The sequence below is a fragment of the Ahaetulla prasina genome, chromosome 5 (genome assembly GCF_028640845.1).
Source record: "Ahaetulla prasina isolate Xishuangbanna chromosome 5, ASM2864084v1, whole genome shotgun sequence".
NCBI classification, from domain to species: domain Eukaryota; kingdom Metazoa; phylum Chordata; class Lepidosauria; order Squamata; family Colubridae; genus Ahaetulla; species Ahaetulla prasina.
In genome coordinates, this window is record NC_080543.1 from 125,048,514 (window position 1) to 125,067,812 (window position 19,299).

Here is a 19,299-nt window from a genome sequence, read left to right on the forward strand (position 1 = left end):
CTGTTCCTAATCCAAGGATGAGAAGAGCTGCCAGAAGGCAAGAGCAGCTGAAGCAAAGAGGACAACTCAGGAGTAGGGCCAAGAGATGATTGGCCCCTCCCATAAGGCTTAAAACAGACCAACAACAGTGTTTGGCCTTTGCCAGAAAACAATGTTGGTAGCTTCATCTTCTGCTTCGTCTACGTCTTGCATTTATTTTTGTGACTTCTGAATGTTTGCCAAGAAAGGCCTTTGGCAATTTGCCTAATTGGACCAAGGTTTGCGATAGGACTGAGGAATTTGTGTTGGGAGAATTTGTTTTAATTTAGCTGAACTACGCTGGGAATGAAGTAATTCTCAGCTGTTCAAATACAGTTTGTTTGTTTTTTCACGGACTGAGTTTCCTACTACCTACTTGGGTCTGGGTCACAACAAGAACAAGGTTGTAGAATGGGGCAAAATTCACTTAACCACAGTCTCACTTAACAACAGAAGCTTTGGGCTCAACTGTGATCATAAGTCGAGAAGTACCTGTAGTTACAAAATGCCATTTTTTTTGGACGTAGAACTTAAAAGGGGGCTCATGAGAAAAGGAAACATGAGAAACAAGCAACAAGGAAACGAAAAGCATGGGACCATAAAAGATAGGATTGGGAGCATCAGCCAGGATCCGGTTTATGTGTGGTTTGGTGAGTTAGTCCAGCTGAGTCCTGCACACACAGCCTTCTGGAGAATTTGACTATTTCTACACATATAGTGGAAGCAGGGGATGAGTGATGGCTCAGTGGTTAAAGATGCTGAGCTTGTCAGCTGGAAAGTCAGGTGTTTGAGATTCAAGCACCACACAATGGAGTGAGCTCCTGTTCTTTGTCCCAGCTCCTGCCCACCTAGCAGTTTGAAACCATGCAAATGAGAATAGATAAATAGGCACTACTTTGGTGGGGAGGTAACAGTTTCCATACATCTCGGTATATAGTCATGCTGGCCACATGACTACGGAAGTGTCTTTGGACAATACTGATTCCCTCGGCTAAGAAACAGAGATGAGTACCACCCTTAGAGTTGGGCATGACTGGTGTTCTGACCTAGCTTTTGCAAGTAGTGATAAGACATTTACTCACAAGTAAAACAAACCCCTTCTTATAACTGGGAAGTAACAGTCTTTTATTCATGTGGATAAACAAAAAAATCAAACGTAATTAGTCCCAACAAACCTGGGTTTAGCCAAGAAATCCGAATTGCTAGCTGTAGACTAGAAACGAACGGTCGCCTGCAACAACTGGACAGTCCCAAACTTCTATTTATTTCCCAGCCAGGGAGGGACTGGCTATTGTCTGCTTCTGCCTCTCCTTGAGAGCTGGCTTATTGATTTCCATTGCTCTCCTCTCCTCTGCACGTATGCGCATCTGGGATGGGCCCCATCTGTTCCTCTACCTCACTCAGCTCAGGCCCTGAAGACAGCTTCCTCTCCACCTAGGGCAGGATGGAAGGCCCCGGCTCTGCCTCTGCCTCTGATGTTGTTTCCCTATCGGTGCCTCCCAAAGGCTCCGAAACTGGCCCAGGCTCTCCCTCCACCTCCTCCTCATCTGACTCTGCAGCTAGCTCTGCTGGCAGCCGACCAGGCCACAGCAACTGGCCAAAAGACACATTTACCTTTACAGATAGTAGGTGTGCTTGGTCCAAACGAGGGCATATTTGCAAAGCGTTCCATACAGCCCAGCCCTAATCAGCTCATTACCCTTCCGACATTGGTTGTTGATGAGCAAAGTGGAATTAATTTCTCTCTTTTCTTTTCTCATGACTCCTGCTTTGTGACTTGGAGTGGCTTCCCTTGATATATTTTGTTTACAAGCAAGGGACCAGAATGCAAAATAGATCAGTGGAAATGAAAACCCTAAAGCTAAGCCAGATAAATTATTGTTCTAATTTTAACAGATTTACTTTTATGTGAGATTACATATGTAAAGTGTTACATTTTAAAACCTTATCCAAGATAAAACCGCTTAAAGCTTTCAGTGGAAAAGTGCCAGGTTTTAATTAAAATAGATTCAGGCAGGGTTTAAGAATAATTACACTGGATTTATTTTACAGCTAGCAAACTAAATCAGAATATTGGTTAAGGTAAGACTGGATCAATTAGGATAGTAAAGGTAATTTGCATTTCTAATGCATGTCTAATCATTGTGCAAAGATTGGCTTGTATGGATCTTTAAACTTTTCTGGAATAGAGGGTCTCATGAGACTGGCATTATTGTGAATTTAAAAATTCTAAAAGCCTTTTTAAAAAATAATAATATGCTGTCTTGGGGGGGAAAACCCAAAAGCAGCAGTTTCACAGTCAATCTGTCATGGCTATGTCCTCTTGGGACAATTCACGTCCAACTTCTTAAAAGCAAAATTGACTGGCACTTTAAAAAAAACACACAGAATAGAGGTTTAAAATAAGAAATAACAACATGGCAGCAGAATTCTGGAAGGAATTTAAAGAACTTCCTTAAAATTAGAGATTACTGGTGTGCAAACCAAGTTCAGGAATGTAAAGCAGAGGTCTTGGGGAGGTCCTTTCCACGTTTGTTGAACTTGTTGTTAAATCTACAAAGTTCCACCAATTACATTGGCTGCTGGGATTATCATCTGCGTTTCATGAAAGCTTTGGGGCCATAGGACAAATAGGTAAGATAGAACATGTAGAATTCATGTTCTACATGACTAGGTGGCTCAATAGCTAAGACACTGAATTTGTCGATTAGAAAGCTTGGCATTTCGATGGTTTGAATCCCTAGTACTAGTCTCCTGCGTGAGCAGGGGGTTGGACTAGATGACCTCCAAGGTCCCTTCCAACTCTGTTACTGTTACTTTCTACATGAAGAATATACACTTGTATATTCACTTGCTTGAAAGTAATTTTGGAAGTTATTTTAACTAAGGATGCATAAAAGTGATGAGTTTGATTTTAAGGGAATGATCAATGAGGCAAATTGCTGATCCATTCCATCTCAGTTAATGGCATTAACTGATCCTCAAAAACACCAAATAAATAAATAAGATAGAATAAAATCCATTCAATGTTAACAATTCTTCCAAATTTGAATGTCATTTGAACATAGAAGAAGGCCAAAGGTCGAGGAAAGAAAGCATGACATTATGAATTCTTCTTCTTTGACGTTTTTAAAATTAGAAGCATGCTGATTATCTGTCAGAAACGGAGAGTGGCTTCTGCAGGAACTCTCAAATCTGTCCAAATTTGGGATTCTGCGATAGGAACACAACTGATGCTTTTGAAACCTGGTGTTGGAGAAGAGTCGTGAGCGGACAGCCAAGAAAACTAAACCAATGGATCATCAAACAAATTAGCCCAGATGTCTATGGAGATTTTCAGTCATCCAGGGCATGGTTGTTCCAAAGGTGCTTTTTCAAAAGGCAACTGGACTGGTGGAGGATGGAAGGAGTTATATTCACCATTTATCTCCTATTTAAAGCACAGTCCTTCCCCAACAAAGAGGGAGGGATACGATATCACTTATCTCCAGTTTACAACAGTTCTTTCAGCAGTTCCAAGAAGATTCCACACCCATTTGCACTATTCAGGTGACCCTCAGGGCACAGATAAACTTCCAGGTGGCCTCAATGATTCTCATAAAGAGTGCTAACAATCAGATAACTGCAAAGAAGATACTATATTTTTTAAGAAGCACTTTTTTCCCTCCTAAAAGATTTGGGTGTGTCTTATACTCCGAATGTAACCCCGCACGCAGTACCCAAAATGGCTACACGGAACAGCTGCTGCCTTCTCTTACCTCTTCGCTGCTTTGTTCCCTCCGACGATCAGCTGTGCTTTTGAAGCTGTTTTTCAGCCCCAACACAAGCGAAGGGATCTTCCGTGCTTTGCCTGCTTTTGTATTGCTGCTCCCTCTGGCAATCAGCTGTGCTTTAGAAGCTGTTTTTTAGCCCCAATCTCAAGAATAGAATAGAATAGAATAATTTAATTTCTATACCATCCTTTTCCCGAAGGACTCAGCCAGGTAAAAAACAATAAAAACGTACAATATACAATTAAAATCAATTTTAAAAACCTATTCAATTTGGCCCATTAATTAAAATACATATTAAAATCCTAAAAAACCCCATTAAAATTACTAGTAAATTTCAATTTACAAAACCAACAAGTGAAGTAATGTGCTAAAGCTGACCAGGTTAAGGACTAGCCGGATGAATACCTGATAGGCAGAATTTTTTTTTCCCTATTTTCCTTCCCAAAAATTAAGGTACATCTTATACTCCGATGCGTCTTATGAAAAATACGGTAAATGATTATAGTCCAGGAAATCTTTCCATCCTCCACCATTCAGTCAGAACTGAACAACCTTCTTGGATGAGAAGCGAAACGTCCTCAGCGGAAAACCAAGTCCAGTTGCCTTTTGAAAGGGCACCAATTAGCCCAGAGTTTCCCCTTGAGGAAAAAACCAACTGGGTTTAATTGATCCTACTTAGGACCTAAAGTAGGTCTCTGGTGAAGGCTTTGGTGCTGATGGAAAGAAAGAGAAGATGACTGCCAGCAGCAAGGTAGACCGATTTAGCTCCAATGACCTAAAGGATCCAATTAGGGACATATCATCATTCAAGTTTTTAAATCAAAACTATCCATTACTACGGAATGGGACTTTTCGCCTCGAACTATTGGCGCTGCCTGTTTCTCCACCAGGGTTTCGCCTCTGTGTTATTATGCCTCGGCACTTTGGGCCATGGCCCCTCTGTCCCAGTCCCTTCGCCGCAGCCCATTCGTCACAGTACAGTTCGCGTCGGGCTTTTGGGAGCACAGGACAGTTCAAAGCCAGCCAATTGGTGCAGGGGCTCGAGGGCTTTGGGGGTAGAGTGGGGCATGCAGTTCAGAGGGTGGCTCTGTCAGTTCGGAGCCTCCCGAGGTGGCCGAGAGCAACGTGGGAGAGGGATCCAGCCACAAAAGATGGGGGTAGGAAAATTCCCAGAAAAGGCTCTGAACTGACAGAACCTCCTTCTAAACTGCAGCCCCCACTCTACTCCCAAAGCCCTCGAGCCCCTGCACTGATTGGCTAGCTTCAAACTGTCCTATGCACCCAAAAGCTTGACGCAAACTGTACTGCGCTGAAAGGGCTCTGGCGAAGGGATTGGGACAGAGGGTCCATGGCCCAAAGTGCTGAGGCATAATAACACGGAGGCGAAACCCTGGTGGAGAAACAGGCAGCGCCAAAAGTTTGAAGCAAAAAGTCCTAGACCTCCATTACTAGCACTATGGGTGGTTAAGCCTATTAATTAGTCCCTGTTCTTTAATCAAGAATCTAGCCTTTGATAGAGAGAAGTAAAACAAAAATCTTTAAAAACATTATACAACGAAAATAAGGGTAAAATATTATTATATATTTGTTATCATTTTATTTTATTTTATTTACTTCAAAAGATTAAATCACATTCCACTCTTGAATTAATATTCTACTTTCTAAATTGCATGGCAATGAATAAAATAATAGAGGATATTTTCTTAACAGGATAATTATCTGTTTCTAAACTGTAGAATGTGCTAAGAGCGGAGCTATCATTTTTCGATGGTTTGATATTTTCAGGACTACCTCATTCGGGGAGGCAAGTTAAATAAGACAGGATAATTACATTTTATGTCTGCAAGTGGTTGAATTTGGTTAAAGACTTAGCAAAATGATTAGAGAGTGAATTATTTAAATTTGAAATACGTGATCAATGTGAATTGGTGTCGTTTTTACTTCTCATGGTTTTAATAATTTGGCCTAAAGAGATAGATCTACTCTGATCTTCCTTTGAAGCATTCAAAAATATATCTTTACTGCAATGCATGCCGTTACCGTGAGGTTACAATGAGTAAAATAATAATTATATAATTATTTCAATAATCATACTTCAGAAAAGACTCAATGGCCTAAACTAATGACCTACTCTCACCACAATCTCCTGGTTTCAGAGTCCGCATATATGCTGAATTAAGATATGGAGATATACCCTTTACACAATTTGAAAAATGGTTGAAAGGTATAATATCCAGATTGAAGCCGAAGAAAATGCCTTCTACCACTAACAGTAGAAAGCTTTTGTGGTCAATGAACCAGCAATTATTCTATAACTACAGATTCTTTCTTTATTCATTAAGTGTCTTCGACTGCTAAAACTGTATTTTAATTTCATATGTTTTTACATATATATGTGTGTGTGTGTGTTTGTGTGTGTGTGTATTTATAATCTGAAATCTCTACATGCATTCTCACGCAGCATTAGATTGCTCAACTCGTTTGAGTTTAGAAACTAATAACTTAATTTCTCACCCTTTCTCTAATAGCATTGCTTGTGCCCTGTAATAAAGTCCTTTTTCAGAAGCATAAAGCTGGTTAAATTCCCATTTAGCAGAGACCAAACATCTATATTGGTCTGAGGATGAGAATGCATAAAATGGTAATCAAGATTTCATTGCAAAGAAATTTAGATGTTTAAATTGAAGAAACTACTTTACCCCATATGATGGGACCTTAGGGAAAGGAAAGCATGACGTCTATCTTCAATTGTTTGTTTTTTTAAAAAAAATATGGAATCCCTTTATTAAATTTGGGAACTTGAGTATAAAAAGGACAGTTTTTCACAGGGGCAAAATCTACTTACCTTCCTTACCAGCTTCGAAGTGTACACGCCCTGCACCCACCTCACATGCGTACACAGATCTTCTGCGCATGTGCAAAACCTTCTGCGCATGCGCAGAAGGTAAAAAACACATTATTTCCTGGTTAAAACCCCAGGTAGGTGGGCGGAGCTTTGCTCTGCCATCACTACTGGATCACCGAACCACCGGCCATGATGTGCTACCGGATCATAAGAGCCGATCAGAACTGGGAGCATCTCACCCCTGGGTTTTGAAGTCGGGATAATCTATACACAGAAGGTGATCCTACATCCTTAAAATATCAGTAGTGCTTGGTGCTGCACTATCTATAATAAATATTGTTTTTTCTACTGTCAAAATCTGTATCCTGCTGTTTAGATGGGAAAGGGTCCAGTGACCATAAACCAGTATTTTTCTACCTTGGCAACTCTAAAAATGGATGGACTTCCATTCCCAGAATTCCCCAGCCAAAATGGCTGGTTCGGGGATTCTTGGCATTGAAGTCCACTTATTTTAAGATTGATAAGATTAAGAAATACTTCTGTGGACTTTCTAATAGCTACCGAGAAATTATGATAGATCTCAGGAACATTTCAACATCTTCATTTTTTTTTTTTTTGATTTACTGAATTTCTGTGGGATTGATCTTGAAATCCTACCCGCTAAGTACCTCTGTTTATTTGACTATGAGTTGTAGATAAGGTCAGTCCGTGAAAGGCTAAACTTTATGTTTCGTATATTAAGTAGTAAGAAACCTAAAATAATTATTTCTTCACATCAAGGTGCTATATCCAAAACCCCAAAAAATGCTTTGTGTGTAATAGTGTTGCCTCTATTCAGACATTTAGAACAACTATGATCTTGTTGAAGCTGTGTATATTTCAATAGGATAATCTTTTGTCCACGCTGTGAGCAAAATGCCTTCAAATGAATTCATGTAGATTATTTACCACCTAATACCTAGAAACAATATCACCCAAATGCCTTGATTTTTTTGGAATTCAAGTTAAAAATTAAGATCGGACTGAGGCAAAACTTTTTGTCCTGTTAGTCTTTTGATTGTTGCCATGATATGGACATTCGGTTATGTCCTTCTAATGAGAATATCTTTCTTCTTCTGTGTGTTGGTTTTATGTATCGTCAAGAGGATTCTAGGAAATGAATTAGATCACATTACGGGACTTTTTGAATAGAGGCAGATATGGAGGGGTTGCAGTGGTGAAAACCATTTTTTTTTTTACTACCGGTTCTGTGGGCTTGGCTTGGTGGGCATGGTGTGGCTTGGTGGGTGTGGCAGGGGAAGGATACTGCAAAATCCCCATTCCCACCCCACTCCAGGGGGAAGGATACTGCAAAATCCCCATTCCCTTCCCACTCCTGGGGGAAGGATATTGCAAAATCTCCATTCCCACCCCACTTTGGGGCCAGCTAGAGGTGGTATTTGCCGGTTCTCTGAACTACTCAAAATTTCTGCTACCGGTTCTCCAAACTGCTCAAAATTTCCACTACCGGTTCTCCAGAACCTGTCAGAACCTGCTGGATTTCATCCCTGAGAGATTGTTGTTGGTTCTGAAAGCAATTAATTTTCAACCTGAGAGTAGTGGTTGCATGTGTGCCTCCAGTTTGTTGAAGGGGCCTCTGGTAGCTCAGCAGACTAAGTCTGTCTGTTATTAACACAGCTGCTTGCAATTACTGCAAGTTCAAGTCCCACCAGGCCCAAGGTTGACTCAGCCTTCCATCCTTTATAAGGTAGGTAAAATGAGGACCCAGATTGTTGGGGGCAATAAAAGTTGACTTTGTATATAATATACAAATGGATGAAGACTATTGCTTAACACAATGTAAGCCACCCTGAGTCTTCGGAGAAGGGCGGGATATAAATGCAAATAAAAAAAAAAAAGTAACCTGCATAATGAATTTTTTTTTTAGTTCAAAGATTATTGGAGTCTTACTTGCTTAGGTTAACCAATTCTCCCTTTCTTGCATTAGGTTGACTCAGAATCATCATCTCCATCTTCATCATCATCATCGTCATCAGTGTGACAGTGGACTAGGACTGGGGAGAGACGGGTTCAAGTTCACCCTCAGCTGCAAACGTTCAGTAGGTGACTTTTGGGCCAGTCCCTCTCTTTCAGCCTAATTACCTGTGTATTTCCACAGCTTGAGGTAAGTTGGACTGAACAGAGAGACTGGCCGGAAGTTATTCTTAAAGTTAATTATACGGTCAACTTGAGAATTTGCAATTAAATTACCTTCTTGTTATACCAGGCAAAATGTCCCAGTAAGAGCATAAGCTAGTTGTCGTGTCCCACTCCTCCGCTGACGGCCGGGTCAGGGAAATCCGAATCAGGCGTGCCTCTGCAGCTCTGCCAAAGTCCTAGCAAAGTCCTCAAGGCAGGCAGGAGACCAGAAAGTGACTTCAGCAAGATATGTTCGACTTTGCCTGACTCAGAGACTGCCAGAAAGCAGATCCTTTATATAGGCCATGGGGTGTGGCTCCATGACTCAGCACTTATCCAGGCCTGCCCCTCCCTTCCTTCTGACGCCGCCGCCTATCAATTCTTCTGAAGCGAGGGTCACTCCAGTCGGCAGCTGTTGGTAATTGACCTCTCTCAGGCTCACATGCTGTGGGGGAGGGGGAGGGGTCTAGTTGCTCCATTTGCCTGGGCATGGAGCCAGGGCTGGGGCTGGGAGGTGCTCCCTCCTCCGCAGCCTGTCTGGGCATGGAGCCAGGGCTGGGGCCGAGAAGTGCCCCCTCCTCCTCAGCCTGTCTGGGCATGGAGCCAGGGCTGGGGCCGGGAGGCATACTAAGACATTCCTCAGCGTTCGGAAGCAGATAAGAAGACCCCGGCTGCGGTGAGAGCGGGCAAGACAGAACACTAGTAACCTTTTAAAACAATAGTCATGAAGGATCCAGAAAGATTCAGAAAGACAGAAGACTGAGTATTAGTGTAATCAAGAAGAAGATTAGAAAAAAGCATTTGTGTTTTCTCCTAACCTATGCTATTTGAGAGCCACTTTGGTCTAGTGGTAAGGCACCAGGCTAGAGACAAGGAAACTGTGAGTTCTAGTTCTGCCTTGGCCACAGAGACTGGGTGACTTTGGGCCAGCTGGTCTCACTCAGCCCAACTCACCTGACCGTGTGTGTTGTGGACTCTGCTTTTTAATTCTGAATTTGGGCTTGTATGAAGTCGAACTCATCTTTCAGTCAATCTCAACCCTCTAAAATCCATTCCTGGATCTCAGCAAATTGATGCCCTCCCCCCACAATGCATCTCTGTCTTTTCCTATGCATCTCTTTTAGTTAGTACCAGAATCAGGTATCTGCATCTTCTATTAAAAATAATAGTGATGAAATCATGCTTGCTGAAGCTGAACTACAAACTGAAGCTAGGGTTGGAGTATCACAGCCTTATCTTCTACCTCTTCTTTGCTACTTATCAAAAACTTTCCACCAACCTTAACATTTTTATGGGGAGTTTTTCTAGCATACGGATTGGCTGCATGTGCAGGTTGTGTTGGTCAAAAAATTGGCAACTCCAAATCTCAACCAACAAATGCTCTGTCTTACACATTGGCAAAAGGAATCAGAACACAAAATACAAACTGAGTGAACATGATCTTGTAGATGACCCTCACTCTGTCAAGGACCTTGGAGTACTCATATCAAATGATCTAAGTGCCAAAGCCCACTGTAACAACATCACCAAAAAGGCATTAAGGGTTGTAAACCTAATCTTCCGTAGCTTCTTCTCCGGTAATATTACACTACTAACCAGAGCATACAAAACATTTGCTAGACCAATTCTCAAGTACAGCTCATCTGTCTGGAACCCACACTGCATATCGGACATTAATACAATTGAACGTGTTCAGAAATATTTCACTAGAAGGGTCCTCCACTCCTCCACTCACAACAAAATACCTTATGCCACCAGACTTGAAATTTTGGACTTAGAAAATTTAGAACTACGCAATCTGCGGTATGACCTAAGCATAGCTCATAAAATCATCTGCTACAATGTCTTACCTGTCAATGACTACTTCAGCTTCAACCACAACAATAACGAGCACACAATAGTTACAAACTTAAAGTGAACTGCTCCAAACTCGATTGCAGAAAATACGACCTCAGAAACAGAGTGGTCAATGCCTGGAATGCACTACCTGACTCTGTGGTTTCTTCCCCAAACCCCCAAAACTTTAACCTTAGACTGTCTCCTGTTGACCTCACCCCATTCCTAAGAGGTCTGTAAGGGGCGTGCATAAGCGCACTACCGCCCCTGTCCTAATGTTCCCTTTAATTGTATTCATTTTATGTATTCAGTTCATGCTTAGACTTATATATATAATCTAATGCATACTCAACAAAATAAATAAATAAATAAATAAATAAATAAATAAAAATTGTGATGTCAGGCTATGCATATGTTGCTTAGATGTTATGGAGAGAGGAGTAGAAAATATTGCCTGTCCCTTGATGGAGAAACTGTCACAGACACATAAGATGCATTATTTATTTCTGAACAAACCCCGGTATAATTCCCCTGCGGATGCATGGCAGGGAAGTAAGGTTTATGATAGCACAAGGGCAGCAGCTAATTAAATTTTAGTTATTCTGTGTAACACTTTGAGAAGATGAAATGCATAGGGACAAGAGCCTAATGTTTGCTTTGCAGACTTATTGAACCAATGTTATGGGTTAATTTACTATACGGGAGATTTTTACAGCATCAGCAACCGCCATAATTTTTAAATTCATCCCCGTTAGACAGTAAAACTAGTTATATATTTTGACTGTTATCCAAGAATATATTTAAGCTTTTTTATTGCTATTATTGTTGTTTAAACTGACATTAGACATTAGTTCCCAGATAAATCTCTGGGATATATCAAGTGACATTATTTATACCAGTTTAATCAAAGCTGGATGCGAATTTGAGAGTTAGAATTTCTGATTTTGGTGCAATCATTAATTCTTTGGGTCATCCGAGGACTTTGATACATCAGGTAGAGCATTCAGTCTACCCTGAAAAGTTAGTATATAGTTTGCTTTTGTCTCGGTTTTAGCGTCTTGTGGGTTTCTTTCAAATTTAAATTCACTGGGATAATGTAGAGTCTATCATCTTAAAGTTCCTGAAAAAGCTATAGATGAAAGACAAAATAAACAAAATGTAACTTAAAATATTGTTCTAAAGGGAGACTTTAAACTGTAAGATACATTCTAAAAAATAATATTTTATCTGTAACTTTCATTTTCTTAAATTGTTTCTTGTATAGGTTATCTTTTTATCCATGTCTTTCAACTTTGGTCAAATAATCTATAGAATATTTGGTTGGTACTATTCCTTATTGTAGCATGACTATCAAGTCACCTTGGTTTCATTTTTTGTTTCCTGTTCGCTCAAAGATAAACTTATTTCTATTGGAGTTATTAGCATCGCATGCCACCATTTTTTCCTCTTATGTACAAAGGCGTTCCCAACCTTAAGAATGTACTTCCCAACTAATCTTCCCTTTTTCATTTTTATGAATGTGATCATTATCTCTGCAACTCATCCTCCCAATGTGGGTGCTCTCTCCATCATTTTTAGAAGGTGGCCAGAAGCATCTGTTTGCATCTGTCACAGTTTCTTCTTCTTCTTCTTCTTCTTCTTCTTCTTCTTCTTCTTCTTCTTCTTCTTCTTCTTCTTCTTCTTCTTCTTCTTCTTCTTCTTCTTCTTCTTCTTCTTCTTCTTCTTCTTCTTCTTCTTCTTCTTCTTCTCCTCTTCCTTCTCCTTCTCCTCCTTCTCCTCCTCCTCCTCCTCCTCCTCCTCCTCCTCCTCCTCCTCCTCCTCCTCCTCCTCCTCCTCCTCCTCCTCCTCCTTATTGGAGTTACTTATAAGCCAAACAGATATTTCAGAATGTATTGATCAAAGGAATCTTAGCAAGTGTCATTTTGATTCCTGATCTTTAAGAAAGTCTTAAACAATCGACCAGTCAAATATGCCATGGTTAATTCCCATTCTTGCATGGACTCTAGACTAATCACAATAATGTCCCATGAACTATCCAAGGAACTGAGCACCACATACACCTTGCGTGACTCAGTAACTGCCATTCCTCTTTCCTTTAACTCAAGGAATGTCCTTCTCATATCCTGCAGATGTGTGAACATGCTCTCCCCCAGCTTCAGTTGTGCTTTATACCAGGGGTTTCCAACCTTGGCAACTTTAATACTTGTGGACTTCAACTCCCAGAATTCCTCAGCCTGCTTTGCTGGCTGAGGAACTCTGGGAGTTAAAGTCCACAAGTCTTAAAATTGCCAAGGTTGGAGACCCCTCCTTTATACAGTTTCCTTGTCAGCATCACTTTACTGCATGCAGTATCTCTCTCACATATATACTGGGCAAAGCCTCCCAGCACTCTTATGCACACTAGAGACCCCTCATGTGTATCAGCTGGCCCTCATGAGTGTGGGTCTGGTGTCATTCCTCGTGTTAGGGACACGTTTGTCAATAAGGGTGGGTTTCCAAATGGCTGGTAGGTGGGAGGTATCATCTCAGAAACCCGCCCTTATTGACACAAGAAATGACACCAGACCCACACTTACGAGGGCCACACAGGATGTCACCACCACATATCCACCCAGAAAGCAGACTCAAACCCACACCGATGATGAAGCACAACTAAGGACCAGAAGCCAGGTCGCAGCTGCAACATTAGCCATTTCAAACCCCTCCAATCCATACATGCAGCAGACTGACACCCACCATGAAGATGTAGCATGACCACGAACATGAAGCCAAACAACAGCAATGCAGCTCACCAGCTCAAATCCCCCTGCAACTCAGACTAATCTGAGCACAACCAAGCCCCCACCCAAACAGGACACACTCCCAGCCAATCAGAGCACAAAAAAATCCCCATCCAATCAGAACACAGCCAAGCTCCCATCCAATCAGTTCAAACCCCCACTAGCAGTTAAAAGGAAGAAAAAGCTGCGATCACACATTGCTCCCAGAAGCACGAAGCTGAAGCCTGAAGATGACGAATGAGACTTCGTCGAAACGTCGCCAAGACACTTCCAATTTTACACGGGAGAAAACCCGAGCAACCAAAGACCTATATATATATATATATGTCTTTGGTTGCTCGGGTTTTCTCCCGTGTAAAATTGGAAGTGTCTTGGCGACGTTTATATATATATATTTTGTTGTGACAAAATAAATAAACAAACAAACAAACCAACCAACCATGTTGCACAATCCCTCAGGCTCTGATGCAAGCTCACACTGGGTGTCTCTTCTCTCTAGTCTCTCTTCGTGTGTCACTCTTTCTCCTTGTGTATTTGCAAGGAGAGTGTCATTACCCTGACATTTTCCATTACCCATTTTCAAGTTTAATAAATGGTCATCACCATTTGCATGTGATTGCAAAATAATGTACAGTCTTTACAACAATGTTAATTCTCTTATTCCCAGACAGCGTTCTTTGCAAGTCTTCAAGGTTTCCTTGGTCTTGCATTGTCCAAGCTGGGTATTGTCTGAGTTGATTATGGCCATTTGAATGTCAACCACTGTTTGGAGACACAATTATGGAACATATTAAGCAGGCTACCTGTATACATTTACCTGTCAATATGGCATTGTTTTAAAAGCAATCATATTTCCCAATTGTTACAGATCTTTCTAATCCTGTGTTTCTCCTGCAGATGTTGTGGGGAGTAAAGAATGAGAACTTCATATAAAAACAAGATTTTTTTTCCCAGAAAAAAAAAATAGGGAGATTTAGGATTTAGGCATTCCTTTCCATGAAATTGGGGAAGAAAAACTAGGTATCATTTCTGATTTAGAGATGTTTTCATAGGGAAAAAGATGTTTCCATAAGGAAAAAGAGGGGAACATCTATTGTTGAAATGCTAGGATTTCTTGAGAAAAAATAAAATGGGAATTAACATTATACTTTTTAAAGACTTCTATTGAAAAGAATGTTCACCTATGCACAGAAGTGTCGGTCTGTCTCCTGTTTTCACAATTTCATCGTAATGTACCGCTTTCTTTGAGAAATAGGATGACTAACAGTTTAGTTTCTCACTTGCTATGCTAATCAGTGGTGGGATTCAAAAATTTTTTACTACCGGTTCTGTGCATGTGGCTTGGTGGGCGTGGTATGGATTGATGGGTGTGGCTTGGTGGGCGTGGCAGGGGAAGAATACTGTAAAAAATCCCCTTTCCCTCCCCACTCCAGGGAAAGGTTACTGCAAAATCCCCATTTCCTCCTAATCAGCTGGGACTTGGGAGGCAGAGAATAGATGGGGGCGGGGCCAGTCAGAGGTGGTATTTATAAGTCTGTGGCCATCTTGTTATCTGTTTATCTGGACTGTCATTCTTGTGGATTTATTTATGACTTTGTACTTACTGAAACAAGAGGTCAGAACCTCAATGTCCTTTGTAAGTCTAAGCCTTCTGCATCACGGAAGCTTGTGCAAGGAGATCTGAGGATCAGGCTAATAAAAAAAGTAGAATATCACTATTAAATCACAACTCATATCATTCACAGATTTTAGCCGACCTAGAAAACCATGCACTTTTTAAAGATGACTTGGAATGTCAGAAGCTGATTCTGGAAGCCATGAAATACCATCTTTTACCAGAAAGACGAACACTTATGCAAAGTCCAAGAACAAAGCCAAGGAAGTCTACCGTTGGGACCCTGTATGCTGTTGGAGGAATGGACAACAATAAAGGTACCAGTTAATAGTTGTTTTCCAGACAGACAGTGGGAAAGGATTACTCTTCTTTCATGTACTAGCTACATAAGTGGCCAAAATTGTTGAAACCGTTTGGGAAAAGTTTATTTTTGAGGTTTGATGGCTAATAACACCACTTTTTTTTTGAGGGGGGGTGTTTCAAGATAATCATATTCTACTGCTGGAATGGCCTGGGAATAGCCCAGACCTTAACCCAATTGAAAATCTATGGACCCTGTTAAAGAAACTTGTTAGTCAGAAGCGACCCAGCTATAAAACCCAGTTAATAGAAGCAATCCTTCAATCTTGGTTTCACATTATAACAGCTGCAGAACTAAAAGACTTGGTTCACTCCATGGGAAGACGTTGTAAGGCCCTAATTCATGCTAAAGGTTGCCCAACTAAGTATTAACTGACGTGGTGATAATTTTTGTATATCTCATTTTTTCTATGGTGATAATTTTGTATATCTCATTTTTTCTAGCGTTTCACTTTTTTCTTTATACTGTAACTGCTATTCTAAGAGCAAATCCTTCATAAAAGTTCTTGCATTACATTCTTGATTAAATTACCTTTACATTAATACATAATTTTATGGTACTACTCCCCCACCCCCCAAAAAAGTGGTGTTATTAGCTAGTTTTAGAAAATACTCTTTTCCCAAAAGGTTTCCACAATTTTGGCCACTACTGTATATATCCATTTTTTAAAACTTATCTGGTATGACTAGCCATGGTGTCTTCAAGATTGTATTGTAAATCACCATCATCTGTTCTTGACTGATTAAAAACTACATAAAGTAATAACAAATTAAGAGCTTAAAGTTGACTGCAATGTGCTGAGTGGATAATGGTCTAAGTATCTTGCGGTGCTTTAGTGTTTTTGACAGTTGTAGCAAGTTGATGGAAGGGAAAATATATCTACTCATCTCCTATTGATTTCTTTTAGGTCTCTCTGGTTGCTTTTTTTGAACAAAATGTTCCCTTTGACCAAAATCTTCAGCTTATTTGTTCGGTAATCGTGTCTCATCTAGATTGTTGAAAATAGTTTCTGGCAGGTGGAGCCCTGAAACAAAGCGGACTAAAATCCCATAAGGTCATTTGTTGAAACACAGAAATCTAAAGTGTTTACTAGTGACATCTGCAGTGACAGGTAAAAGCATCCAAAAATGGCTATGGGTATATACAAAGCCCTGCTCCTTTGCAATGTGCGTTGCACACAATACATGCATGTAAAAAGGGGCAGGATTTTGATTTTCCAGTCCCCAGCTGCCATTTTGAAGCCGGTAACTATTGTTGGTCAGAAGACCAGAAAGAACATATTTAAAACCAAATCCTTTTCTGCAGGGGTGAAATTTATTGATCTTCCCTACCGGTTCGCCAATGTGTGCACTTGTCTGCGCATGCACAAAGCCTTTTGTGCATGCACAGAGGCTTAAAATGTTGCAAAAAAGTGATATCATGATGTCCATGTGGGTGGGTGGAGCTTCCCACAACCACCGCTACTGGTTCGCTCAAACCATATAGAACCAGCTATATTTCAACCCTGCTCTTATGGGACTCTGTTTGGATAGTAATCTAAGCTGGAACTCTTCTGGTTTTCTGTTCTGTAGAAAACGCTACAGCATGGAATATTTAAATTAAAAATATATAACATACCAGCTTCACGATCATACAGATTGCTAAACCATTATAGCAAGAGGCATAATTGTCTTCTTTCTTTTGAATGTTAGACAAAATACTTTCAAAACAGCTAGCTTTTCTAGCCAACGGCCTTGAATTTATAATTGCACTGAAATTTACATATTCTCTACAATAATTAAAATTGACATTCTTCTAAGCCTGGTCGGGAAAAAAACTACAGTCCATTGGACAAGAAAAAATGAATGGTGTTTGATGTTTATGGCACTGTAACACCTTAGGTTAATTTACTTCTTTTTCCTTTAAGTATGCATGTGGTTTACATTTTGGAAGGTTTGACCTGTTCCTTCATATTGTGTCCTGTCAAAATTAAAAAAAAAACTTCTTTACGTAGTTCTGAAATAAATATTTTCATGAACCCGTATGGTCTTTTGAATCTGACGATGAGCTGGGAAAACTGCCAAGTTATAGTTGCTAATGTATTTCTAGTTTTTATTATTAGACCAATAATTCTTCCTCTAAAGAAAAAAAACAACAATCTGCTTTCACCCCGATATAAAATTAACAGTTACATAAACATTAATAATACACTAGTGTTTATGGACACCGAGAACAAACTCACCTTGAGTCTTGGCTAAGGATAGTCTTGGGAAGGCTTCCAGGCAAGTAGGTAAAGTTAGTGACATGTTTGACGACAATTTGCCCCTCGTGGATCGAAAGTGATGATCTGACAGAAAAGAAATATGATTTAACTTAAGAAACTACTTTGCTTTTTAAATCGGGTATCTTTTTAAAAACTCCTTGGAATGACATCCTGCTATGCTCGCTGTTTGAAAAACCAACACCAAAAGAAATTGCAGTATGGTGTTTCACAGGCATGAAAGAATTAAAAAGAGAAAGAAGTAAACTCTAAAGGACTCTCTGAACCAGCTCATAATAAAAATATCTCTCCCTCTCTCTCTCACTGTGTGTGTGTGTGTGTGTGTGTGTGTGTGTGTGTGTGTGTGTGTGTGTGTGAAATACCACTCACACCACGATCACGAAATCTCCAGAACCATAAAGCCTACAAACTTGAAATTTGGCACATATGTTCCTCTTGGCTTTTAGGTGCTCACTCAGAAAGGATTTTATAAAATGACCATCAGATCATCAGTATTTCTTATATTATTATTAACACACTGATGCTAATCTACTCCCCCTCCCAACCTGAAAATAACTCTGGAGAGAATGGGATAGGACAGGAGAGGCTTCTGTGGGGCAAGGCTGAGGGATAGAAGGGGATAGGATAAGGGAGGCTTCTTTGGGGCAAGGCTGAGGGAGACAAAGGGATAGGATAGGGGAGGCTTCTGTGGGGCAAGCCTGAGGGAGACAAAGGGATAGGATAGAGGAGGCTTCTGTGGGGCAAGGCTGAGGGAGAGAAGGGGAGAGGATAGGGGAGGCTTCTGTAGGGCAAGGCTGAGGGAGACAAAGGGATAGGATAGGGGAGGCTTCTGTGGGGCAAGGCTGAGGGAGAGAAGGGGAGAGGAGAGGCTAATCATAAACTACTCCTTAATTTTCAAGCTGTAAGTGTCGATTTATCAAGCCCAATCACATAGTTTTGTAACAGAGCACGGGTATTCAGCTAGTAAGTAATAAAAACATACATATTTTCCTGGTAATGTACTAAATATTAGAGCTTTGCAAAATTTCACCAGGAACGTTGGCGATAATCCCAAATTTCTCCCCAGAGAAGAGAGTTCAGAAAAAGCCAGAGCTTTGAACTTTGATAAAACTTGCTTGGAGATTTAAAAAAAAAAACTGGACCAGAACTAGTAGCTTTTATGAACAAAAAGCAAGACAGAATTTGGAAGGGGAAAGTACAATCAAAATGCTGACCTAGCCAGAAAAAAAATGTGTTTGGATTAAGATTTTCTTTATTGCTTTGATAAATAAGAGAATGTCTTCTGGATAAAGAAACAGTGTGGCACACATAATTCAGGAAATTTTAATTTTCTTTTCCACACAACAAACCATTTGTTTATAACACACTCTCCTTTGGGGAATAGTCTGACCACCATAAAGAATAATAATAATAATAATAATAAAAGTTAAATAGCAATTAAAATTATACAACAATAAAAGCAAGAACCATTGGGATATATTTACAATTTTAATAAAGACTGGACGTGTACAGTTATAACATCTTAAAGCCTAGGTATCATCTAACTCAGGGGTGTAAAACTCAATTTCATCGAGGGCTGCCTCAGGGTTGTGTTTGACCTCATGGGGCTGGGGTGGGTGTGGCTAGCTCGACA

The 19,299-nt window shown here is 40.4% G+C and overlaps 1 protein-coding gene across 2 annotated transcripts in view; it reads left to right on the plus strand.

Moving 5' to 3' along the window:
• The window catches only part of KLHL1 (kelch like family member 1), a 168,008-nt gene that overhangs the window by 101,171 nt on the left and 47,538 nt on the right, over positions 1-19,299 (plus strand). For both annotated transcript variants that reach the window (XM_058186471.1, XM_058186472.1), the window contains exon 6: positions 15,176-15,362. In XM_058186471.1, coding sequence (XP_058042454.1) covers positions 15,176-15,362 — 187 coding nt within the window. The remainder of the gene's footprint in view (positions 1-15,175; positions 15,363-19,299) is intronic.